Source organism: Trachypithecus francoisi, unplaced genomic scaffold (assembly GCF_009764315.1).
Source record: "Trachypithecus francoisi isolate TF-2019V2 unplaced genomic scaffold, Tfra_2.0 Lachesis_group21, whole genome shotgun sequence".
NCBI lineage: Eukaryota > Metazoa > Chordata > Mammalia > Primates > Cercopithecidae > Trachypithecus > Trachypithecus francoisi.
In genome coordinates, this window is record NW_022681467.1 from 27,838,751 (window position 1) to 27,865,640 (window position 26,890).

At 45.3% G+C, this 26,890-nt stretch overlaps 1 protein-coding gene and 1 long non-coding RNA gene across 2 annotated transcripts in view; one reads left to right on the forward strand and one right to left on the reverse strand.

The window, feature by feature from the left end:
* Positions 1–10,397: 10,397 nt before the first annotated feature.
* Positions 10,398–17,986, reverse strand: LOC117068636. Its single transcript, XR_004431193.1, has 3 exons — positions 17,881–17,986; positions 17,108–17,517; positions 10,398–10,782 (listed from the first exon to the last, which is right to left on the reverse strand). It is a non-coding gene; the product is annotated as an uncharacterized LOC117068636 (long non-coding RNA).
* The window catches only part of ASXL1 (ASXL transcriptional regulator 1), a 79,312-nt gene continuing 70,302 nt past the window's right edge, over positions 17,881–26,890 (forward strand). Inside the window, 1 exon segment of the mRNA XM_033186085.1 lies at positions 17,881–18,654. Within this exon segment, the coding sequence (XP_033041976.1) occupies positions 18,598–18,654 (57 nt within the window). The 5' untranslated portion in view covers positions 17,881–18,597.

The following is a 26,890-nucleotide window of genomic DNA, read 5'->3' on the forward strand; positions in this document are numbered from 1 at the left end:
CCACCATGGTATATGCAGTCTGTCATTGACCAAAATGTCCTTATGTGGTGTGTGACTGTAATTCACTTACCATACAATTCACCCGTTTAGTGTACAATTCAATGCTTTTTTAGTGTATTCGCAGTTGTGTAACCATCACCATCATTAATTTTAGTTTATTTTTTATTTTTATTTTTTGAGACGGAGTCTCACTCTGTCACCCAGGCTGGAGTGCAATGACATGATCTCGGCTCACTGCAACCTCCACCTCCCAGCTTCAAGCGATTCTTTGGCCTCAGCCTCCAGAGTAGCTGGAATTACAGGTGCCCACCACCACACCCAACTAATTTTTGTATTTTTAGTAGAGGCAGGGTTCCACTATGTTGGCCAAGCTAGTCTCCAACTCCTGACCTCAGGTGATCCTGAGGTCCCTCTCCACCTGGCTGTGTGGTATCTCTCACCATATCTTGTTTCCTTCTGAACCCTTTTCCCAATTTGTAATTACGTATTTCTTTGCATTGGTCTCCCCAGTTAGACAGTGTTTCCTGCAGGCATGTGGGCCACAGCAATCAGCCACCATCATTAATTTTAAAACATTTTCAAGCCAGGCCCAGTGGCTCACTCCTGTAATCCTAGCACTTTGGGAGGCTGAGGCCAGTGGCTCATTCAAGCTTAGGAGTTCAAGACCAGCCTGACCAAGATGGTGAAACCCTGTCTTTACTAAAAATACAAAAAATTAGTTGGGCATGGTGGTGCACACCTGTAATCTCAACTACTTGGGAGACTGAGTCATGAGAATCGCTTGAACCCAGGAGGCAGGGGTTGCAGTGAGCCAAGATTATGCCACTGCTCTCCAGCCTGGGCGACAGAGGGAGACTCCATCCCCAAAACAGAACAAAAAAATTTTTATCACCCCAAGTAAGCATTACCAGTCACTCCCCATTTTCTTTCAACTCTGTGGCCCTAAGCAACCTCTAATCCGCTTTCTGTGTCTTCTGTCTACTCCTGGCTCTTTTTGGGTCTTACCTGTATTGCTATTTGCTATTTGCTCATCTGCAACTTCACAGGGTAACTGTGAGGTTTTAAAAGGTAATGTGAAAACATGAGAGCTTGTCTAGCAGGCCAAACAAAGTGGCTGTGCTCTTCACTGCTGCCCTGACTCCTGGTTTGCCATCCTAGAGCAGGACAGCTCTGACGATGTATTACTGAGGCAGTGTGAGCTGTGATGAAGAGTGTGGGTGCCAGACCCAGACGGCTGGATTGGAAATTCTGAACTCACAATTTACTAGCTTTGCAATTCTGGCAATGTTTCTAAACCTCCTTAGGGCTTCAGATTCCTCAACTGTCAAAAATGAGTCATAGCAAGTACAGTCATACATCCTTTAATGTCGGGGTACTTTCTGATAAATGCATTATTTAGGCAATTTTGTCATTGTGTGAGCATAATAGAGTGTACTTACACAAATCTAGATGGTATATACATTTTATTTATATATTTTTCTTCTTTTTTTTTTTTTCCTGAGACAGGGTCTCACTCTGTCACCCAGGCTCAAGTGATCCTCTCACCTCAGCCTCCCCAGTAGCTGGGACCACAGGTGTGCACCACCATGCCCAGCTAAGTTTTTAATTTTTAGGTAGAGACGGGGGTCTCCCTGTGTTGCCCAGACTGGTCTTGAGCTCCTGGGCTCAAGCTATTCTCCTATATTTTTTCATGTGGAAAACAAAATGTCCCAGCACCATTACTGAATATCACTCATCTCCTCTACTTGAGCTGCAATGTCAATATCAAGTGCCATATGTCAGATTTCTTTTCTTTTCTTTTCTTATTCTTTCTTTTCTTTCTTTCGACAGGATCTCACTCTGATGCCCAGAGGGAAGTGCAGTAGCAGAATTCTGAAACTCCTAGGCTCAAGCAATCCTCCCAGCTCAGCCTCCTGCGTAGCTAGGAGTACAGGCTTGTGCCACCACCTCTGGCTGATTTTTGTATTTTTTGTAGAGAGGGGGGTCTCACTATGTTGCCCAGGCTGGTTTCAAACTCCTAGCCTCAAGTGATTCTCCCACCTTGGCCTTTTAAAGTGCTGAGATTACAGGCATGAGCCACTGTGCCTGGCCTTATGTTTCTGTATATACTCCACCATAATCTTATGGGACCACTGTCTTATATGTGGTCCTTCGTTGCCTGAAACATTATTATGCAATGCATGACTATAATTCTTAAGTTGCTATGAGTCACACATGTGAAGCACTGGGAACAGTGCCTGGTATGTGGCAATGTTAATGTGAATGTTAATTGGTACCATGTTATCATTATTAGTCAATTAAGAAGTCCTGCAGACAGGTGGTGGCTCCCAACTTCATGACCAGGAGTGAACATTTCTGAATCCAGGTGGATGCAAGGGTAATAGGTTGCAAGGGCAATAGGGTGACCTGTTTTTAGTGTTGGCTTTGCCTTTTGTTGGATCTGTAACTTTGGAAAAGTCACTTACCCCTCTAAGTCTTAAGTTGCCCATCTGTAAAATGGAGGTTAAAATCATCCTTATTTTAGGCCTGGCACAGTGGCTGAAAGCACGTAATTTCAGGACTTTGGATGGCCAAGGCAGGAGGATTGCTTGAGGCACTGAGTTCAAGACTAGCCTGGGCAACATAGCGAGACCCCTGTCTCTACAAAAAATTAATAAATTAGCCGAGTGTGATGGCGCACACCTGTAGTCCCAAGTACTCAGGAGTCTGAGGCAGAAGGATCTCTTGAGCCCAGGAGTTGGAGGCTGCAGTGAGTTGTTATCATGCCACTGTACTCCAGCCTGGGTGACACAGGAGAAATCCTAAAAAAAAAAAAAAAAAAAAAATCCTCACTTCATGGAGCTCTGTGAAGAATTCAGTGACCTATTTAATATCTACTATGTGCCCGGCACTGTTTTGAACACCACAGACAAAAACCCCTGCCCTCCTGGAGCTTGTGTGGAGCTAGTGGAGAGGTACAGAAATTAATAATATAGTAATCCTAATAAGAAAGCATATCTGTAAAGCATCTAGTGCCTGGCATGTGGTAAGCTCTCTAGAAGTAGTAGCAGTTAGGGTTGTTATGTGAAAGCATTTTGTAAAGCTGGATAGCACAGCAGAGAGGTAGGTCTCAAGGTGACTGTGTCATGACCATGTCGCCTTCATTGAAGCCTTACCTCATCTCTGCTCCAGTTGAATTTCATTCAGCCTCGAAGGCCCCTATCTTGTTGCCTGGGTGAAATCTTTGTCTCAGGGTGTAGAGCTTTCTCCTTTCCTCCTTTCATCCAGCATTTACTGAATGCGACTTTGGGCTGAGCATCCTGCTGGGCGCTGGGGCTATTGAGCTTGCAAAACCCAGGAGGAGCATGGTCAGGAGCCTGCAGGAGGGAGCCCAGGGCATTCTGGGAGCCTCGTGGCCACGCACATTACAGCTAGACTGTGAAGGAACCTAGCTGCTGAGTTTTACTTTTATTCTGTCAGGGGAGACTCTGAAGGCTTCTGAGCTGGATGATAAAGTTGGTGGATAAACTAAGAGTTCACAACATTCTTGTTTAAGTACTGCATGGTAAAAGTAAGTATTTGCATTATGGTTAAATCCATAATCTATGTTTAAGAACTGCAGTCAAACCAAAAAGCTACAAGATGGAGATGTAAAGGCATGTAGAGGAGCACAGACCTCAGAGCAAATAATGTCTCCAGTTGAAGACAGTACACTACTAAATCAGCAGGAAATATAGCCAAATGGAGCAGGGAGGTTTTGAAGCCAGATAAACCAGGGTTGGCACTTACTACCTGTTTTGAGCTATTGCCCCTCTGGAGGAGGGTTAATATCCTGAAGGGTTGCTGAAGGGATTAAAGAAATATCCATCAAGTGCCTGGCACTTAATAGACACACAATGCGAGGCATATATTATTAGATATTAATAACAATATTAAGATAAGTAGTGGAGCATCATGGAAAGAGTTCTTGTGTCAGCCAGCCCTGTGTTCAAATTCTGATACATCCAGAGCAAGCTGCTTAACCTTTCCGAGACTTGAGTTGTCTCCTCACCTGCAAAATAAATGAGTAAGACCTCCCGTGTAGGGTTGAGGTAGGCAATAAATAAGAGTATAGACTTTGTAGGCTATAAAATAGATGTTCAGTTAAGTGCTATTTTAAAACCAAAATGCAGTGAGCTCTATTGAAATTTTTTGTTTGTTTATTTTTGAGACAGGGTATTGCCCTGTTTCACAGGCTGAAGTGTGGTGGCACCATCTTGGTTCACTGCAACGTCCACCTCCCCAGCTCAAGCGATTCTTCCACCTCAGCCTCCCAAGTAGCTGGGAGTACAGGTGCGCACCACCATGCCTGGCTAATTTTTTGTATTTTGTGTAGAAACATGGTTTTGCAGGTGGGGTGCAGTGGCTCACGCCTGCAATCCCAGCACTTTGGGAGGCTGAGTGGGGTGGATCACAATGTCAGGAGTTCGAGATCAGCCTGGCCAGCAGGGTGAAACCCCGTCTCTACTAAAAATACAAACATTAGCCAAGCGTGGTGGCGCATGCCTGTAATCCCAGCTACTTGGGAGGCTGAGGCAGGAGAATTGCTTGAACCTAGGAGGCAGAGGTTGCAGTGAGCCGAGATCACGTCACTGCACTCTACCCTGGGCGACAGAGTGAGACTCTGTCTCAGGGAAAAAAAAAAAAAAAAAGAAACAAGAAACATGGTTTTGCCATGTTGCCTAGGCTGGTACTGAATATTTTGATTATAAAATTTATAGAAGATTCTAATTCAAACAATACAAAAACATTTTAAGAAAGTAATTACAAATCACTGGAAATTCCATTACCCAGAGCCAATGATAATCTTTTGGATACCTCTTTGTGCAAACTCTTTTAGTTTGACCATCATAGTATACGTAAGTTTATTCTACTCACCTGTCCTGTTTTCACTCAATGATATGTTGTGGACATATATCCAGTTAATAAATTTAAATTTATATTATTGTTTTAAATCAGTATCTTGCATTATATTGTATTGTACTAGAATTTATTTAACACTATTGATGGTCATTGAAGCTATTTCCAGATTTTTACCATTTTACACTATGCTATATTAAGCAACCTTGGACAAAAATCACTGCTTGCTTGTTTAATTTCCTCCTGGAATAAATCACTGTACATGAATTACCAAATCAAAAGGTTTTTCCCATTATAATTTTACAAAATTTTTTTTTTTTTTGAGACGGAGTTTTGCTCTTGTTGCCCAGGCTGGAGTGCAATGGAGTGATCTTGGCTCACCACAACCTCTGCCTCCCGTGTTCAAGCAATTCTCCTGCCTCAGCATCCCCAGTAGCTATGGCATGTGCCACCACACCTGGCTAATTTTGTATTTTTAGTAGAGACGGGGTTTCTCCATGTTGGTCAGGCTGGTCTCGAACTCCCCACCTCAGGTGATCTGCCTGCCTCAGCCTCCCAGAGTGCTAGGATTACAGGTGTGAGCCACTGTACCCAGCTAAAATATTTTAAATTATTATTTTTTATAAAGAGACAGGGTCTCACTGTGTTGCCCAGGATGGTCTTGAACTCCTGGGCTCAAGCAGTCCTCTCACTTCAGCCTCCCCAAGTGCTGAGATTACAGGTGTGAGCCACCACTGCTGGCCTATAATTTTCTGATGTTAGCCAGACTTGTGTTCAAATCCTGACACACCCAGAACAAGTATAATTTTGTTACATATTGCTAACCTGCCTCCCAAATCAATTGTATGAATCTGTACTCCCATCAACAGTGCCTGAGTTGTGTCTGTTTCCATCTTTGCTGAATTCTGCCGATCTTTTTAACCTTTGCCACTCTGATCTATTGAAAAATATCTCTATCTTGTTTTAATCTGCAGTTTCATTGCTAGTGAGGCTGAAAATCTTTTCAAGTATTTATTTCCATTTGTATTTCTTCTTTGGTTAATAGCATGTTTAGACCCTTTTTTTTTTTTTTTGAGATGGAGTCTCCCTCTATCACCTAGGCTGGAGTGCAACAGCGTGATCTCAGCTTACCGCAAACTCTGCCTCCCAGGTTCAAGTGATTCTCCTGCCTCAGCCTCTCAAGTAACTGGGACTACAGGCACGTGCCACCATGCCCAGCTAATTTTTGTAATTTTAGTAGAGATTAATTTTGTAATTTTAGTAGAGATGTTGGCCAGGCTGGTCTCCAACTCCTGACCTCAAGTGATCTGCCTGCCTTGGCCTCCCAGAGTACTGGGATTACAGGCGTGGGCCATTGCGTCCGGCCCCCAAGGATTTTTTAACTTCCATATTGTGCTTAGGAAAACTGCCTAATTATTAAAATATAGTTAAAAGTATTAATAGTTCCAGGATTATAAAAATGTCCATTTGTTTCTTTCAATATTTTTATTGTTTCTTTTATCACATGTAAATTTTTGATCTAGGTGGAATTTATTTAGATTTAATGAGGGAGGTGGAGCTCTAGCTTAATTTTTCTCCAAATGGCTAGTCTGTAGCTAGTCCCATTCTCTTTATTGAGTTCTACTTCTTCTCCACCAGTTGGAAATGTCACCTTTATCATATACTACAATTCCTCATACACCTGGCTCTGTTTCTATACTCTGGTTTAATAGGACTGTGTTTCTTTGTCAAAATTGCTGTTTTAGTTGTTGTAGCTATCTAATGCATTTTAATATCTGGCAGAACAAGTCCCAGTTCATTAATCTTCAAAGTTTTCTTGGCAGTAGAGCAAAGTGGTTAAATTCATGGAGCTTGAGATCAGCCAGCCTGAGCTTTAATCCCAGGTTAGCTGTGTTACCTTGAACAAATTATTTTTTTTTCTCTGAACTTAATGCTGCCTCATCTGTATAATGTTAACAATAACAGTGTCTACCTCACAGTGTGTGAAGATGTGATGAGATGATGCATCGCAAGTCCTCAGGATGGCACCTGGCACATGGTGAGTGGTCAGTAAATGTTAGGTCTTTTTGTTAGGAAAATTATGCACCTGTTTTTCCCGTTGAATTTTAGGATTGTTTTGACAATAAAATCTCACTGGGATCTTCACTGGGATGACATTTTCTTTGTGGGATGATTTTGGGATAATTAATATCCACGTTATAGGACCTTCCAGTCTAAGGAAAGCTCTGATCTCCACTGGTCCAAGATGTTACGCTCTTCAGTAGAGTTTTATAGTTTTCTTTATATAAGACCTGTACATTTTTGTTAACTTTATTTCCAGATCGTGTAATTTTTTTTTTTTTTTTTTTTTTTTTTTGAGACAGTGTCTCACTCTGTCACCCAGGCTGGAGTGCAGTGACACCATCTTGGCTCACTGCAACTTCCACCTCCAAGGTTCAAGCAATTCTCCTGCCTCAGCCTCCCAAGTAGCCAGAATTAGAGGCATAAGCCACCACGCCTGGCTAATTTTTGTATTTTTAGTAGAGACGGGTTTCACTATGTTGGTCAGGCTGGTCTCAAACTTCTGACCTCAAGTGATCCTCCCGCCTCGGTCTGCCAAAGTACTGGGATTACAGATGTGAGCCACTGTGCCTGGTCCAGATGGTATAATATTTTAATTGCTCTTGTGAATAGAATCATTTTTCTCCTACCATTTTTTTTCTTTCAACCCATTTTGTTTTTTCTCCCAACCCATTTTCTGTTTTTGAGACTTGTTTCACCCTATTGCTCAGTCTGGAGTGCAATGGCATGATTAGAGGTCACTGCAACATTGAACTCCTAGGCTCAAGCAGCTCTCCTGCCCCAGCTTCCTGAGTAGCTGGGACTACAGATATGCATCACCATACGCAGCTAATTTATTTTATTTTATTTTTAGTATAGATGAAGTCTTGTTATATTGTGCAGGCTGGTCTTGAACTCCTGGGCTGAAGTGATACCCCTGCCTCAGCCTCCCAAAATGCTGAGATTGCAGGTGTGAACCACTGTGCCCAGCCATCCCACCATTATTATTATTTTTCTTCTTCTTCTTCTCTTCCTGTTCTTCTTCTCCTCTTCTTCCTCTTCCTCCTTCTCCTTCTTCTTTTCTTCTTCTTCTTCTTCTCTTTTTCTTTTTTTGTGACATGGTCTCACTATGTTGCCTAGGCTGGTCTTGAATGCCTGGCCTCAAGCAGCCCTACCACCTTGGTCTCCCAAAGTGCTAGGATTACAGGCATGAGCCACACTGTGCCTGGCCCTCATCCCAGTATTTTTTTTTTTTTTTTTTTTTTTTTTTTTGAGACAGTGTCTCACTCTGTCACCCAGGCTGGAGTGCAGTGACACCATCTTGGCTCACTGCAACTTCCACCTCCAAGGTTCAAGCAATTCTCCTGCCTCAGCCTCCCAAGTAGCCAGAATTAGAGGCATAAGCCACCACGCCTGGCTAATTTTTGTATTTTTAGTAGAGACGGGTTTCACTATGTTGGTCAGGCTGGTCTCAAACTTCTGACCTCAAGTGATCCTCCCGCCTCGGTCTGCCAAAGTACTGGGATTACAGATGTGAGCCACTGTGCCTGGTCCAGATGGTATAATATTTTAATTGCTCTTGTGAATAGAATCATTTTTCTCCTACCATTTTTTTTCTTTCAACCCATTTTGTTTTTTCTCCCAACCCATTTTCTGTTTTTGAGACTTGTTTCACCCTATTGCTCAGTCTGGAGTGCAATGGCATGATTAGAGGTCACTGCAACATTGAACTCCTAGGCTCAAGCAGCTCTCCTGCCCCAGCTTCCTGAGTAGCTGGGACTACAGATATGCATCACCATACGCAGCTAATTTATTTTATTTTATTTTTAGTATAGATGAAGTCTTGTTATATTGTGCAGGCTGGTCTTGAACTCCTGGGCTGAAGTGATACCCCTGCCTCAGCCTCCCAAAATGCTGAGATTGCAGGTGTGAACCACTGTGCCCAGCCATCCCACCATTATTATTATTTTTCTTCTTCTTTCTTCCTCTTCCTGTTCTTCTTCTCCCTCTTCTTCCTCTTCCTCCTTCTCCTTCTTCTTTTCTTCTTCTTCTTCTCTTTTTCTTTTTTTGTGACACGGTCTCACTATGTTGCCTAGGCTGGTCTTGAATGCCTGGCCTCAAGCAGCCCTACCACCTTGGTCTCCCAAAGTGCTAGGATTACAGGCATGAGCCACACTGTGCCTGGCCCTCATCCCAGTATTTTCTTTTTTTTTTTTTTTTGAGACGGAGTTTCGCTCTGTCGCCCAGGCTGGAGTGCAGTGGCCGGATCTCAGCTCACTGCAAGCTCCGCCTCCCGGGTTTATGCCATTCTCCTGCCTCAGCCTCCCGAGTAGCTGGGACTACAGGCGCCCGCCACCTCGCCTGGCTAGTTTTCTGTATTTTTTAGTAGAGACGGGGTTTCACCGTGTTAGTCAGGATGGTCTCGATCTCCTGACCTCGTGATCCGCCCGTCTCGGCCTCCCAAAGTGCTGGGATTACAGGCTTGAGCCACCGCGCCCGGCCCATCCCAGTATTTTCTAATGGAATTATTAGTAGTACATTAAAAGTTATTCATTTTTGAATGTTTATTTTGCACCCAAAGTGACTATAATTGTTGAGTTTGGAAATAATTTCTCCCCTACCTGGTGTCAGTTTTCAGACTTCCCCTTCTCTCAACTCTAACAGCACCCCAGGCTTCTATCTGCTAGGACACCTACTAGATCGGCTTACCATCATTTGTAATCCATCTGTGTAAACACAGGAATGGTGTCTATTTAGGCTGTAAGTCCCCAGAGCTCAGCACACGGCTGGCATCCCAGTAAGAAGCTAACAGTGCCAATGGAAGAAGGTGCCCCATGCTGTATTACTGTTGTTTTCTGGGATAGAGAAGTCTTTCCTCTAGGATGGAGAGCAGAGCAGTGAAGAAGCAAGTAGTCCCTGACATCATCTGGCTGACTGTCTAATTTGGAGTAGACATTGAAGTCATCATTAATGTCAAAAGCTAATTAGATTTTTTCCTCATTATATGTTGAAGAACGCATTGAGTGGTATGGGAGGATGGATGGCTTAATGAATGCAGGAAATCAGGGAAAATCTTGCCAAAGAAATGACATGCAAGGAGGCATCAAGGGTGACTCTGCAACCCTATCTTGCTTTCCCTGCCCCAACCGCAGACCAGTCTTAGCACGCAGTTCTGCTTGAATGAATTCATTCAGCAAACGTTGATGAACACCTGTGTCAGGGCCTCTGCTATTGGGTCTGGGGCCACAGGGTTGGGTAAGAGCCAATATATGAGCTCAGATCATAGTTCTATTGAGCTGGTTGTTATAGGAGGTGGTCAAGACTTCTTTGCTTGGGATCTGCTCAGCCCACCTTTCTGGCTTTGTCTCCTGCTCCAGCCCCTCTGGACTGCTGGCCCATCCCCAAGTGAACACACTTGCACTTTTCACACACAGACCCATGGAGACCACTCCCTATCATACTCACTGTCACTTCTACCCAGAATTCACCTGAGCCACCCTCTTTCCTTTGGGCTTTCAAGGCCCAGCTAAAGTATTCACATTCCTCTGTGAAGGCTGCCCCAGAGTTTGTTGCTGCCTCCTTGTCCAAAAGGACCTAAGAAAATAGGTTTGAATAATGTGTACAGTTATTTATTTCCATCTACAAGATCCCATTAGGCCAGGTGCCCTCAGAATCAGTGAGCTTGTCTTTGTGTTTTTGCTGGGACCTAATACCCAATGGGTCACTCAGGAATTGCAATTAAAATGGGTCCAGAGAAATGTGACCTATAAGAATAAAGGGATAAGGCAACCTGCTCAGGTCCCCTTCCATGCTGTGGAAGCTTTGTTCTTTCACTCTTCACAATAAATCTTGCTGCTGCTCACTCTAAAAAAAAAAAAAAAAAGAATAAAGGGATAGAATGCAGAAGGAAGATGAAGATGTAAGGACAACTTAACTTAGAGCAGCAGTTCTGAACCCAGGCCTCCAGGAATGCAGAATGGCAAAGGGGCAGAGGATGTGGGCTGTGTAGTTGAGGTAGTTGGGGTTGAATCCTGGCTCTGGCATCTATTGACTTGATAAACTGGGACATGTGGTTTTATTTCTTGTGGTTTCAAGAGGGACCAGGAACACCTTGGAACGCTATACAGAATTTCATATAAATAGGTATAAGGTTTTCTGGAAAGAGAGTCCATTGCTTTTTAACAGGCTTCACAAAAAGGTAAGCACCACTCAGACGGGGAGACACTATGTCTTTATTAGTTGTCAATTGCTGTGAAACGAATTACCTCAAAATTTAGTGACTTAAAACAATCAACATCTCGGCTGGGCGCAGTGGCTCTCACCTGTAATCCCAGCACTTTGGGAGGCCGAGTTGGGTGGATCATGAGGTCAGGAGTTCAAGACCAGCCTGGCCAACATGGTGAAACCTGGTCTTTACTAAAAATACAAAAATTAGCCGGGCCAGATGACAGTCACCTATAATCCCAGCTACTCGGGAGGCCTAGGTAGGAGAATCACTTGAACCCAGGCAATAGAGGTTGCAGTGAGCCGATATCATGCCACTGCTCTCCAGCCTGGGCGACAGAGTGAGACGCCATCTCAAACAACAACAACAACAACAAAAACAAAACAACAACAAAAAATTCAACGTATCATGTCTCACCATTTCTGTGGGTCTGGAATCCAGCTTGTGTGGATGATTCTGGCTTGGGATCTTTCATGAGGTTGTAGGCAAGATGTTGGCCAAGGCTGAAGTCATGTGAAATTGTCTGGGGTTACTGTCATATAGACCTCTCCAGAAAGCTGCTTGAGTGTCCTTATGACATGGTGGCTAGTTTCCCCCAGAGCATGTGACTTGAAACAAGGCAGAGCTGCAGTGTTTTCTCTGACCTAGCCCCAGAAGCCACGTATGGTCATTTCCACAGTTACAGAGTTCAGCCCTAGTCAAAGTGGGAGGGGACTAAAAAAGGATATCAATGCGAGGAGGTGGCCATTTTGGTTGATGGCTACCACAGTGCCTTAGAAAGAACTTGGAATGAGGAGCTTGGGGTTTAAATGTTGACTCTAGCAACAATTAATTGTGCAATCTTGGGAAAGTGTCTTATCTTTACTGGCCCACTTTTCTCATTCACCTCGTATGATGGTTTTGGAATTCAGGAGTTAAGTCCTGTGAAAAGCCATTTATGTAAGCCCCCAACTTCACATTTAGATATTGGAATCATTATATGAGAAAGAAACGGCATTTAGGGTAGGGTGTAAGTTGATGTTTTTATTATAAATCATGGGAAACAAAGAAATAACCCATTCACCGGTCTCATCACTTTGGCACGCCACCCTCTCAGCATTTTGATGTTAAAATACATTTTATTTTATTTTATTTTATTTTTTTTTTGAGACGGAGTCTCGCTCTGTCGCCCAGGCTGGAGTGCAGCGGCCGGATCTCAGCTCACTGCAAGCTCCGCCTCCCGGGTTTACGCCATTCTCCTGCCTCAGCCTCCCAAGTAGCTGGGATTACAGGCACCGCCACCCTGCCCAGCTAGATTTTTGTATTTTTTAGTAGAGACGGGGTTTCACCGTGTTAGCCAGGATGGTCTTGATCTCCTGACCTCGTGATCCGCCCGTCTCGGCCTCCCAAAGTGCTGGGATTACAGGCTTGAGCCACCGCGCCCGGCTTAAAATACATTTTAAAGGTTCTTTTCCTTCTTTCACAGAGGAAATAATAGAGGAAATGGCTTAAATTGAGGCCAGAAGCATTATGGTAGATGTGAGTACATCTCTGCATTATTAAGAGATTAAAAATTGGGATGGGCACCTTAGTGATGTCCTGAAATCGATACTTGAAAACCTTAAAGCATCAGAGAGCTGCCATTTTCCATGATTTTGGTAAAAAGTAGCTCAGGTTATCCTTCCTTTGAGGTCATTCTAGGGGGTTCCACAAATCTTTTTAAGCAAAATAAAAATAATAATTATTAAAGTCGTTTTCACATTGTTGAGGTATATTGCATTGAGAATGGAATTTGTTTTTCCATCATAAAAGTAGCACATATTCTAGATTTTGAAAATACAAATATAAAAAAGAAAAAATATTACCCATAGCTACTACCTTAATCTAAATGTTCTATGTTTTGTGGTTGAAATGAAAAAAAATTTTTCAATTAAAAAGTGTAATATGGGCTGGGCATGGTGGCTCATGCGTATAATCCCAGCACTTTGGGAGGCCAAGGCAGGCAGATCCCTTGAGGTCTGGAGTTTGAGACCAACCTGGCCAAACATGGAGAAACCCCATCTCTACTAAAAATACAAAAATTAACCAGGTGTTGTGGCATATGCCTGTTATCCCAGCTACTGAGGTAGGAGGATTGCTTGAACCTGGGAGGCAGAGGTTGCAGTGAGCCAAGATCATGCCACTGCGCTTCACCCTCAGTGACAGAGCAAGACTTTGTCTCAAAAACAAAAAGTAATATGGCTATGGCTCACAACTGTAATGCCAGCACTTTGGGAGGCCAAGGCAGGAGGATCACTTGAGGTTAGGCGTTTTGAGACCATCCTGGGCAACATAGTGAGACCCTGTCTCTACAAAAAATTTAAAAAAAAAAAATTAGCTGGGGGTGGTGGGATGTGTCTGTGGCCCTACCTACTCCTAGCTACTCAGGAATCTGAGGTGGGAGGATGGCTTAAGCCCAGGAGGTCAAGACTGCAGTGAGCCATGATCATGCCACTGCACTCCAGTCTGGGTGACAGAGTGAGACTTTGTCTCAAAAAAAAAAAAGAAAAGAAAAAAGACAATCAAAAGTTGCCCATAGTCTTACAATCCAGAGGTAACCATTATTGACATTTTGTTGCCAGGCATAGTGGCTCATGCCTGCAATCCCAGCACTTTGAGAGGCTGAGGTGGGAGGATTACTTCAGTCCAGGAAGTCAAGGCTACAATGAGCTGAGATTGCACCATTGCACTCAAGTCTAGGCAACAGAGAGACCCTGTCTCAAACAAACGGAAAAGACATTCTGGTAATTTAAACACGTTGTCCTCCCTACTGGGAGACTGAACAGCAGGATTTAAATGATGGTGAATGGAAGGTGAGCTACGAGTTAGGGCTGCCCATCATGTGGGCAGTTTCTGTGACTTAATGACAATAATGAGGTCATGAAGTCTCCTATACAGGGTCTTGCTCTGTCACCCAAGCTGGAGTGCAATGGCACAACCATAGCTCACTGCAGTCTCAAACTCTTGGGCTCAAATGATCCTCCTGCCTGAGCCTCCTGAGTAGCTGGGACTATAGGCACATGCTACCACACCCAGCTGAAGTCATGCTCTCTATTCATGAGCATCTTTATAACTTGCACAGATATATGGGTGAAATCTTGTCTTAGACTTTCCCGATTCTCCCTGAGCAGGTTCCAAACATTGTTTGGGCCTCATTCAAAGGGAAATTAGTCTTCAGAGAGTTTCTCCAATAAAGTAATTATTGAGATTGGGTCATTTATTCAACAGTTTGGGTGCCTACCATGTGCCAGGGCTGTGCCAGGCATTGGGGATATGATGATGAAACCAAAGATAGTAGCATGAACACAATCACTACACCAAAGTCACATGAAGAAATTAAATGTGGGAGGGACAAGGAGAGCTATACACCTACTGATCATCTGCTATGCTGGAAGTTTATTTGCTGGAAGTTTATTTAGCAAATGTAATCTCATTTAATCATCTGGACCCAGGGGAGGTAATCTGACCTCTCTGAACCTCAGCTTCATTTGAAAATGGGGATAATATTATTGAGTGAGAACATTTGTTACAGGAGCAAACCCTGTTCCAAGGTTTGGTTCACCCAAAGTATAAACAATGAGACACATTTTACACTGTAGACACTAACACTTTTTGGAGGCAAAGAGGTATTTTAGTGAGTTATCTACTACGTGCTAGGCACTTTACAAAGGTCTCATTTAATCTCAGTTCCATTCTTTGGATTTGCTATGTACCCTGCTGTCCAAATGACGGCACTGAGTCAGTGAGAGGTTTCATAACTTGCCCAAGGCCACAGAGCTGGATGGAGAAAGACTGCAGAGATTCAAACCCAGGCCTGCTGGTGTGCAGAGCAAATGATAATATATTATTTTGCAGTGCAGTTCATGGGATATATGTGTCCCGCTGGGAATTCCTGGGTGTCTGCTGGTGGCCTGTTAACTTGGTTCTTGAATATGCACTTTGCTCATAACTGTGCAGTTTGAAAACAGTGACTCATCCCCAAACTAGGCAGGGTTGAGTATCCGTCCTGTTTATGTTCCACATGCCACCTGCACTAACTTCTGAAGATAATCTATAATAAAAGCACTGTGATTAAAAAACAGAAAAACACACACCAACTGTTTGTCTGTTGGTGCTTCTGACAAGAAAATAAACTCATGAATCTCATTAACTTTAAAAAATCACATCTACTTAAGGTTTAATGACTAAAGCCAACTTTCTAACACATCTGTACAGTTCTCTGAACATACTCGGTTTTCACACGTAACTATGATGTTGTTATTTGTTTCTGTTTGATTCTGCAAGGGCAGAGACCTTGAAATATTCACATCTGGATTCCCCCATGGTTTGACCCAACTGAAGTCAGGCAGTGTTTGCTGAAAGAAAGGTGTTCCCATAATGCCTGTATTAGCTTTCTTTTGGGGCTGTAAGAAGTTATCACAGATTTAGTGTCATAAAACAATATTCAATTCTGTTTCACACTTCTTGTGGGCCTGATGCCTGGATTCCATGGCTCAGCTGATTCTCTGCTTCCAGCGTCACAAGGCTGAAATCAAGGTGTCTATATTCCTTTCTGGATAGTTGGGGAGGGGGTGTAATCTGTTCCCAAGTTCATTCAGGTTGTCAGAATTCAGCTCTGTGAGGTTATAGGACTGAAGTCCCCATTTCCTTGCTGGCTCTTGGCAGGACTTCCTCTCAGCTTTTAGAGGCTGCTTGGATTCCCTGGCTTGTGGCCACTTTCAAAGCCAGCAACAGTGGGCTGAGTTCCTCTCATACTTTGAATTTAATTCTTCTGCTTCATCTCTCCAAGACATCTCTTTTGCCTCCCTCTTCTGCTCTTAAGGGTTCATGTGATTACATTGGGGTCACCCAGATAATACAGAATCATCTTATTTTAAGGGCTTTATTTCCACTGGCAAAGTATCTTTTGCCAAAGAATGCTGGCTGGGCATGGTGGCTCACACCTGTAATCCCAGCACTTTGGGAGGCTGAGATGGGCGGATCACCTGAGGTCAGGAATTCAAGACAAGTCTGGCCAACATGGGGAAACCCTGTCTCTACTAAAAATACAAAAATCAGCTGGGTGCTGTAGCACATGCCTGTAATCCCAGCTACTTGGGAGGCTGAGGCAGGAGGATTGCATGAGCCCGGAAGGCAGAGGTTACAGTGAGGCAAGATCACGCCACTGCACTCCAGCCTGGGCAACAGAGCCAAACTCTGTCTCAAATAAATAAATAAATAAATAAATAAAAGCAACATATTCACAGGTTCCAGGGACTAGGGCTTCGACAGTTTTGAGCAAGGGAGGAAGACATTATTCTGTCTACCACAGTGCCTGTATTAAACATGTAAATTTCAGTTATTCCCTGTAGGTCAGAGGGGAGTAAAGCTACTTCAGAAGACATCTGAAAGAAGCCAAATGACTTGCCAAAGAGTACTGTATCAGTTGTAGATTGGGAAAAAAAAAAGCTAAAAATCCTTTGTAAAAAATCAAGTCAGTTTTTTGGGGGACGGTAGTTCCTCCTTTCTCTCAGGGTAGAGCTAGAGAGATTTTAAGAGGTATCTTATTCTAACTTTGCAGTCTTTTCCCTTTGTAGGATTTTGCTTACCAGACTCAAAAGTTTTCTGTGACCAGTATTAGAAGCAGAACATTGAACCCCTTGGCATTAGAGTTTGGGCTCCACCATAATGGTCTCCTATCAATACTGGCTCTTGCTACCTGTTAACATTAGGGAGTGGAGGGTGTGTTTCCTCACCCAGGGAAACCTTTAAATGTGGCCACTGATCCTGCCTTCACAGTTTTTAAGAGCTGGCATCAATCCAACTCAGGATGGAATCTAGAAATGTTTCTGGACAACGACTGAACCTATAGGTACAGAAAACCTATGTGCTGGGCGCTCTCAATTTCATTTCAGGTTCTGAAACTAAGGCTCAGAGAGGCTAAGTACATTGCCCATTGTCTCTCACCTGGTAGTAACAGCCACCATTTATTAAACATTTGCTCCATGCCAGACGCCAAATCATGCGAACCTAATAATGTCAAGATCTCCCTTCACATCCTCTTCCAATCTGTCAAGAATTTTATGTTAATTTTAATTCCAATAATGCCATGAAATACAAGACAAATGCAGATCAGAAAACAGGCTCAGGTTGAGTGGACAGCGAGTGACTCAGCCAAGATTCCAGTCTAGGTCTGTTGGACTCCAGGGCCTGAGTTCTCTCCAGGGTACTGCCTCTAAAAACGCCCTCAGGTGCATTCTGGTCAGTATGGCCCCAGAGTCCAAGTCCTTTACGCGACCCGTCAACGTATCACCAAGTTCCTCAAGTGGTAAGAACGCTCTAGGCTGCGGGTGCAGGCTCTGCAAATAAACAGCGGCCTGAAAGCACAGGAGGAAATGAGGAACCGTCAAAGTCCATCAACCGTGGAATAACCGTTTTACTGGTATGAGGGTCTTTCTGTCTCATTATTATGTGGCAGTGAGTCATTTAGGGGGGACCTAAAGGGAAAGTCCTGCCTCTCGTCCTCTACGAGAAGTATAGGTGAGAACCATTTAGGCGAAGAGAAGCACGAAGTGGGAGCTGCGAGTCAAGCTCCCCATCTTCACTTCCCACCCGCACCCGCCCGGAGGTCCTGAGGCAAAAAGCACCGAAAGGGTTAAGGGCAGCCGGGGGAGCCCAGCCACCGCCCCTTCCCAGCATCGCCTCCCAGAATCCCTCAGGCACCCAGCCAGTTCCCGCACCTCGCGAGACTCCACCCAGCCCTTTCCGCGAACAGCGATCCGTCCCCGTTACTAGCTGAGGTCGGTGCTAGGCGGAGGACGCCAGAGGGAGAGCGGAAGTGGGCCGCGGGGCATGCCGGGACGTGTGGTCCACGCGCTTCACACGGCCATATTCTTCCGGAGCGGGGGAGGCGAGAGAGGCCGCTGGGACTACGACTCCCAGCTGTCCTTTCGGTTTGTTTTTGTTCAAAAAAAAAAAAACCCCACACTCCCCCTCCTCACTCTTCACACACACTCACACACACCCACGGCAGACACGCACACACCCGGGCGCCGAAGGGAAAGCCGCGTCTCGCCCTCCCGCCCCGCCGCCGGTCCTGTCTCGGTCCCTCAGCAGAGCGGGAAAGCGGAGGCCGGAGCCGTGACCTCTGACCCCGCGGTTATGCGGAGTCGCTGCATTCCTTAGCGATCGCGGGGCAGCAGCCGCTGCCGCCGTGGGCGACTGACGCAGCGCGGGCGCGTGGAGCCGCCGCCGCCCCTCCCCCACCGCCGCTCTCGCGCCAGCCGGTCCCCGCGTGCCCGCCCCTTCTCCCCGGCCGCACCCGAGACCTCGCGCGCCGCCGCTGCCACGCGACCCCCCCACCGCCGCCGCCGCCGCCGCCCCAGCCCCGCGCCACCGCCCCAGCCCGCCCAGCCTAGAGGTCCCGCGTGGAGCTGCCGCCGCCGCCGGGGAGGAGAATGAAGGACAAACAGAAGAAGAAGAAGGAGCGCACGTGGGCCGAGGCCGCGCGCCTGGTGAGGCGGGTAGCCGAGGGGGGCTCGGTGGGGCTCGGTGGGGGTGGGCTCGCCGCGCACCCCCCACTGGAGGGGGAGGGGCGAGGCCCTGCCCACCGCGGGAGGGGGCGGGGCCATCTTCCTTTAAGAACGGTACAGCCCCGCAAGGCGCGGGGTGGGGAGCGCTCCGCCGGGATGGGATGTGGCGCCTTTTTCCACTTGCCCTACCCGCCAACCCTCCGCCCCTCGCCCAGCTAAATTCCTGCGGAGGGGCGAGCTGGCAGGCCGGCTCCTCCCCCACTGGGCAGCGGGGTCCCGCCTCCCCTCCCCCACTCTTTGGCAGCGTCTGGGGGTCTGGGGCAGCTTCGTTCATTCACCCGGGGGAGTTGGGTTTCCGGGAAGGGTCGGAAGCTCCTCCCTCGCTTCATGGTGGGTAATGGGGTGGTGCCTTTGACTCCCGGGGTGGAAAAGCGACCCCACATTCAAGGACGCCAGTGGCATTTTGAGCTTTACCAATCTAAACCAGGTGCATGGAGGGAAGAAAGTGCTTATTCCCAGCTTGAATCCTGAGCAGCGGTTCTCTAACTTTAGTGTCCTGTGGGCGACACCTGAGAGGCGGTTAGTAACGCTCCTCCTAGGGCCCTCCGTAAGACCTGCTGAGCCTCAGGGTCTGGGATAGAGCCTGGGTGTCTGCGCTTTCACCGGCTTCCCAGGTGATTGAAACGCAGTGGCTTCCGGACCCCACTTTGAGAAACGCTGACGGGGGTGCTTGCCTTCAGAAGCTGGACTGGAAATGGGTACCTTGAGGAGAACTGAATCCACTTTGCAAAGAATGTATGTTGGACAAAGACAAAGTGTCTCTGTTGGGAGACATTGTTCACTGAGGATTAGCAAGGGAGAGCGTAATTTGAGTGTTTGAAGCCGCCTTGTTCAACTGATGGGGGTTGTGAATTTTATGTTCAGAGCGTCAGAGGACTTGCAGGTGAAATAGCTTCCTTTTGGATTGCACCCACAAAGCTCAGACACTTGGAGACATACTCGTGTAACATCTGCTGATACCAGTAGTAACAGGTTATACTAAGATGTCAGTTCCTAAGATCTGTCACACAGAGAGAGTGTGGTGCAGATAGCAGTAAGTGTCTCTTGATACTCTGTAGTTTATATGTAATTGTCGTAATTCAGTTTTAATGATGAGTGAAGCTCAGACTTAATTTTCTCTCTTATTTTGAAGAGAGTTTTCTGCGTCAAAGGTGTTGTGCAAAAAAAACAAAACAAAACAAAACCGTATGGGGGGTGGGGTTGATACAAACCTGAAGTACACCTTTTTCTGTCTCGAAGTCTGTAAAAGTTACTGATGTATAAAAACTGGAGGAATTTGGGCTACAGAATTTTCATTGGTGCTTGCTGTCCTCTTCCCTAGTCATTTGTTGCCCAGGGAACAAACATAGCAATTGTTTGTATGCTGAAGTTTTGTGCTTCAGTTTATTTTGGCCTGGCATGTGAAGTTTGAAGATTTTGAGGTTCCGAAATATTTTTTTTTCTGATTTAGTCAACATTGGAAGCTCGGGCTAGTTTTCAGGATCTTGTAGAAATTTTAGGATTTCTCTAATGGTTCTTTACCTGGAAACGAATATAGGCCTGATGGGGAGTGGGAGAGAGCTCTCATTCTCCTGGACGGTGAGTTTTGTGTGTTCATTGACATTGTCCTTGGCGTTCCTGTTAATGCGGGTGTTTATGACCCTGGGCACCCAAGGAAATTTGCTTGCCAAAGTTTTACTTGTTAGAGGTAGGTGAAAGTACCTTTAAATCCTATGTTTATGTCTTGACAGAACTATAAAATCTGTTTCAAAGTTCTGTTGGCTCTTACTAGTTGACTTTAGGAATTTGGGGTCCACTGTTAAGTCTCTTTAGATTCTCAAATTTACTGTGGTCTGAACTTCAACATCGAGGTTGCTGTTTCTGTTTTATCATTGACTTCAAACCGAATTATTAGAGTAAGTTATTTCTCTTTTTCTTCTAAGGCTCTTCATTAAAAATAGTAATATGAATAGGAATTACCTTGTTTTTGTTTGTTTGTTTGGAGTTTTTCTCTTGTTGCCCAGGCTGGAATGCAATGGCACCATCTTGGCTCACCACAAGCTCTGCCTCCCAGGTTCAAGCAATTCTCCTGCCTCAGTCTTCCCGAGTAGCTGGGATTACAGGCATGCGCCACCATGCCCCGCTAATTTTGTATTTTTGGTAGAGATGGGGTTTCTCCATGTTGGTCAGGCTGGTCTCGAACTTCTGACCTCAGATTATCTGCCCACCTTGGCTTCCTAAAGTGCTGGGATTACAGGCGTGAGCCACCGCGCCCAGCCTATGAATAGGAATTACTTTATGGTGGTGTTATACATGTGAGAAAGGATTTGTGAGACTTTGGGAGGCTGAGGCAGAATAATCACTTGAAGCTAGGAGTTCAAGATGAGCCTGGGCGACATAGACCCCGTCTCTACAACAGCAGAAACAAAATGAGCTGGGCATGGTGGTGCACACCTGTGGTCCTGGCTACTTGGGAGGCTGAGGAGTTGGAGGCTGCAGTGGCCAATGACTGATTGTGCCACCACACTCCAGCCTGGGTGATAGAGGGAGACCCTGACTCTAAAAAAATAATGAGGCTGGGCATGGTGGCTCATGCCTGTAATCCCAGCACTTTGGGAGGCTGAGGTGGGTGGATCACAGGGTCAGGAGTTCTAGACCAGCCTGGCCAACATGGTGAAACCCAGTCTCTACTAAAAATACAAAAATTAGCCAGGTATGGTGGTTCATGCCTGTAATCCCAGCTACTTGGAGGGGTGGGGGCCGCTGAGGCAGGAGAATCTCTTGAACTCGGGAGGTGGAGGTTGCAGAGAGCCAAGGTCATGCCACTGCACTCCAACCTGGGTGACAGAGTGAGACTCCGTCTCAAAAAAAAAAAAAAAAAAGGACTCATGAGAATGTGATATATAATTTGTATATCTTTTGTGTGTTTTTTGTTTTAGAATTTTCCATTTCTTTGGATGGGACTGGATGGTAGGTAAGGGGGAACTTTTTAAGAGTCCTAGACTGGGCATGGTGGCTCACACCTGTAATCCCAGCACTTTGGGAGGCCGAGGCAGACGGATCACCTGAGGTCAGGAGTTCGAGACTAGCCTGGCCAACATGGTGAAACCCTGTCCGTACTAAAAATACAAAAATTAGCGAGGCGTGGTGGTGGTGCATGCCTGTAACCTCCGCTACTCAGGAGGCTGAGGCAGGAGAATCACTTGAACCCGGGAGGTGGAGGTTGCAGTGAACCGAGATCGCGCCACTGCACTCCAGTGGCGGCAGTGAGATGCCATCTCAAAAACAAAACAAAATAAAAAAACAGCCCTCTTAATGTTTAAAAAAAGTTTCTGTAACACTGTGTGCTGGAGAATTTGTGAGAGCTTAACACTGGACTGAGAGAAACTTGACCAGGAGGGAACGTAGGACAGTTGAACATTAGAACACCTGAACACTACTCTTCTCTTTGGGCAGGTGAATTTGGACTGCTTGCAATGGCAATCGTATGCACTTCCTTGGGAACACTTTCAGATTGCTCCTGACCCCAGGAGCAATCTGGTGACTAGAGTGTTACTGGGAATCCTTTTAAAAAATTGTTTTTGCAGAGGAAAGAAGATTCTTCTTGTGAATTTCAGTATAGTATACCCCAAGAGATTGATTTTTGCAGATGTTTAATTATGCTGTTGAAAAATAGATACTCTTTCTTTCACACATTTTGTAGTATTGTCTTTTCTAGATGTAAGACGTAGACCTTATGTGGTTGGGTGGATATCTTCCAACTTGTTATGAACAGTTTGTTTGGGAGGAATAGCCAAGGGGATTTCCCTTTAAATTGAGGACCCTAAATGGATTCTCCCTGGCTCTGAGAAACTCTTTGTTGCATGCTTTATCTTTTACTTTGATTCGTGACTGACCAGTTCTTACATCAAACATTTTTTTCCCCTTTGAAGTAAGAGAAGAGATACTTTTTTTTTTTTAATGTAGTCTAGAAAGAGACTAGGAATAGAACACTGCTGACTTGTTCTTACACCAAAAGCTGGAAGCATAAACAGTTTTAATAAAAGTGAATGCTTTGTATCTTTTGATGTAACTTCCCTTTAGAGATTTTGTTTCCCCTGTCTTAAATTCTCAGGCTATTTCTGATTGCTGTTTAAATAATTGGTTGTTACTATTTGAGTCATGCTTCTTTTAAAAAATGCTACAAAAATTCGCTAGCTCAGCTTTCATTTAGTATCAAAGAAATGATATCTGTGGCAGTGAACATTAGTAGCTTGTTCCAGGGTTTATTGTAGGTTTGTTCAAGTCAGTACTGCCTGTCTTGGCACTTAGGTTCTTGGAATACAACGATGGATGAGGTTTGCCCCCTCAGGGCTTACGGTCGTCTGGGGATGGAGAAGGTCCAGACACAGGAACCGAATTTTACTGCAGTCATGATACGTGTTATCATAGTTGTATAAATCATAAACAGATATCCCAGTTGCTGCCTCTTGTCCAGTCATAATTATGAATAGTTTCTCCTTTCACTTTCAACTGTCCTGGTTTGGAAGATAATTGTATGTGTTATGAAACAATGGGGACATTGAAAAGAGACTTTTACTTCTGCCTGGCAGAGATCAGGGAAGGCTTCCTGGAGGAAGGTGCTTTCTGAGCTCAATCTTGAAGGGTAACTAGGAGTTAGGCCAATCACAGAGGGCATAAGCAGGAGCTGGTGACAACACATAGCGGGAGAGAGAGAGAGAAAGGGTGAGAGGGAGTGTGTGTATTTGCAAAGTGTGAGAATTAGCTATATCTATAAATTATTGGAACATAAAGTTTGTGGAGTGTCATTGTGGATTCGTAGAGACAGGCAGAGATCAGATTGTGAGGGTTCCATATGCCAGGCCAGTGAGCACCTACTCTGTGCCAGGCACTATAGGCATTACTTACATTGTCTCTAATCTGTTCAATAACTCTGAGAGGAAGACATCAGTATCCTTCAAAAGAGAACCTAGGTTCAGGTTGGGTTGTAATTTGCCCCAGTTTAGAATGTAAGAATTTGAATCTAACTCTAGATCCTGTTCTTTACCAGTGGGTCAGTGGACTTTGGAAGCTTCAGCTTTTGCAGTATGTGATTAAGGAGCTGTTGAAGGATTTTATTTGCTTTCTATTTTTATTACTATTTTTTGAGACAGAGTCTCACTCTGTCACCCTGGCTGAAGTGCAGTGGCGCCATCACAGCTCACTGCAGCTTCCACTTCCTGGGCTCAGATGATTCTTCTATCTCAGCCTCCTGTGTAGCTGGGATTACAGGCATGCGCCACCATGCCCAGCTAGTTTTTTGTATATTTTTGTAGAGACAGGGTTTCACCATGTTGCCCAGGCTGGTTTTGAACTCCTAGGCTCAAGCAATCTGCCCACCTTGGCCTCCCAAAGTGCTGGGATTACAGGTGTGAGACACTTTACCTAGCCGTATATTTTTTTAGATTTTTTTTTTTTAACTTGAGACGGAGTCTTGCTCTGTCGCCGAGGCTGGAGTGCAGTGGCGCGATCTCGGCTCACTGCACTCAGCTTCTCCCACCTCAGCTTCCCGAGTAGCTGGGACTACAGGCGCCCACCACCACACCTGGGTAGTTTTTTTGTACTTTTTAGTAGAGACGGGGTTTCACCATGTTAGTCAGGATGGTCTCGATCTCCTGACCTCGTGATCCACCCGCCTCAGCCTCCCAAAGTGCTGGGATTACAGGCGTGAGCCACCGCACCCGGGCCCCATTTTCAAAAATTCTTTAAAGAGATGAGGTTTCACTCTGTTACCCAGGCTGGAGTGCTGTGGCTATACACAGACAGGATCATGGCGCACTACATCCTGGAGCTCCTGAGCTCAAGTGACCCTCCTGCCTCAGTCTCAGCTGGTACTATAGGTGTGCACCACTGTGCCTGGCCTATTGAAGGATTTTAGAGCTAAAAGTGATGAGGGCAGGTTTGCTTTGCTGGGTTGACCTCAGGCTGTAACATGTAAGTTCTACCAGAGCAGGGATTTGGTCTTGTTTACTGTGAATCCCTAGAATTGTGTCTGGCACAAGGTAGGTGTTTTTTTTTTTTTTTTTTTTTTTGAGACGGAGTCTTGCTCTGTCACCCAGGCTGGAGTGCAGTGGCCGGATCTCAGCTCACTGCATGCTCTGCCTCCCGGGTTTACACCATTCTCCTGCCTCAGCCTCCCAAATAGCTGGGACTACAGGCGCCCGCCACCTCGCCCGGCTAGTTTTTTGTATTTTTTAGTAGAGACGGGGTTTCACCGTGTAGGCCAGGATGGTCTTGATCTCCTGACCTCGTGATCCGCCCGTCTCGGCCTCCCAAAGTGCTGGGATTACAGGCTTGAGCCACCGCGCCCGGCCCTCACAAGGTAGGTGTTGCATGTGTTTGTTGATTGAAGGATGACAACAGAGTCAGAATGGATTTGAGGAAAACAGGACTGGAGGGAGGGATAGACATTAAGAGGCTGTTGTGTTGGGTCAGGAAAGAGACTGGTTTTGGGACTTGGGGGACAGATGAGAGAGAAGGAAGACACCTGCGTTTCTGAATTAGGTGATTATACAGGCTGTCAATCAAGATAGGGAGTACAGGAAGAAGAGTGGGTCTGGAGAAGAGGTGAATTAGAATTGCCAATTAGATGAATTAAGAGTAGAGCTGAATTAGAGTAGATAATGAAGGGGTACAATCAGTACACAACTGAATATTTGAATCTGAAATTTGGGGGAGACATCAGGGCTAGAGGTAGAGATTAGATAGTTATCAGAATTTAGGTAGTAGCTGAAACTGAGATGATAATGTTACCCATGGAGAATGGAAAATCTGAAAAGAGAAGCAAAGAATAGGATCATGGGAAATAGGGGTTTTATTTTAGTACCTTCTCCAAACCTTGACTTTAGTGCTGAGGTCTTATGTTCTTCCATAGAGAGCACCTTCCGCAGCAGACCTGTCAGACGAGATCAGGCACGTCCAGTCCAGGGTGGTATGGCCGCAGACAGCAGTGTCCTATCAGACTTACTGCTTTATATGTTGCTTGTGACAGCAGTACTTGGTTATGGTAGTTAAATGGACTGTAAGATGTTAGCTTGATTTGGAGTACCCTCAGTAGCTGCACAGGTAGACAAAGTACAAAGATATTGACAGTTTTTTTCCTCTTTTAGAAGAATAACATATCTAAGAACTCTTAAAGCAAGAGAGCTGCAGTTGCACACTAAGAAAATACTGCAATACTGCCATGACTTGGTTATAGATGATGCTAACATAAATGGGATATTCTGTTTCTCATTGCACCAGTCATGCAGAATCATAGCATCATGTTGCCAAATGGCAGAACGTACTGTGGCAGTTAACACCGCAGATTAACAACACAGTGGCAAAAAGCACCATTTAAAAATATGGGTACTTGGTCGGGTGTGGTGGCTCACTTCTATAATCCCAGCACTTTAGGAGGCTGAGGCGGGCAGATCACCTGAGGTGAGCAGATCACCTGAGATCAGGAGTTCGCCTGGCCAACATGGTGAAGCTCCGTCTCTACTAAAATACAGGCCGGGCGCGGTGGCTCAAGCCTGTAATCCCAGCACTTTGGGAGGCCGAGACGGGCGGATCACGAGGTCAGGAGATCGAGACCATCCTGGCTAACACGGTGAAACCCCGTCTCTACTAAAAATACAAAAACTAGCCGGGCGAGGTGGCGGGCGCCTGTAGTCCCAGCTACTCAGGAGGCTGAGGCAGGAGAATGGCGAGAACCCGAGAGGCGGAGCTTGCAGTGAGCTGAGATCCGGCCACTGTACTCCAGTCCAGGCGACAGAGCGAGACTCCGCCTCAAAAAAAAATAAAAATAAAAATAAAATAAAATACAAAAACATTGGTGCAGTGATTCTTGGACTTTTATGTGCATAAGAATCACCTGGTAGGTCTGGAATAGGGGCCATGAATTTGCACATATATATATATATATATGTATAGGTACTAATTAAACTTCCTTGGGAAAGAAAATGTGAATGCATTTCTGTCTCATGTTTCTTGTGCAGCGCTATATATTCTGTGGTTTAGCAGTATTAACAGCATCGAGTTAAACAGTAACCAATGTTGCTAAGGTCTCACATACTATACAATGTATGCTGAGAAGATATGCATCCTTAGAATTGAGAATTTGAACATTTCAGTTAATTGCAGTAACTTTCAGTAACTG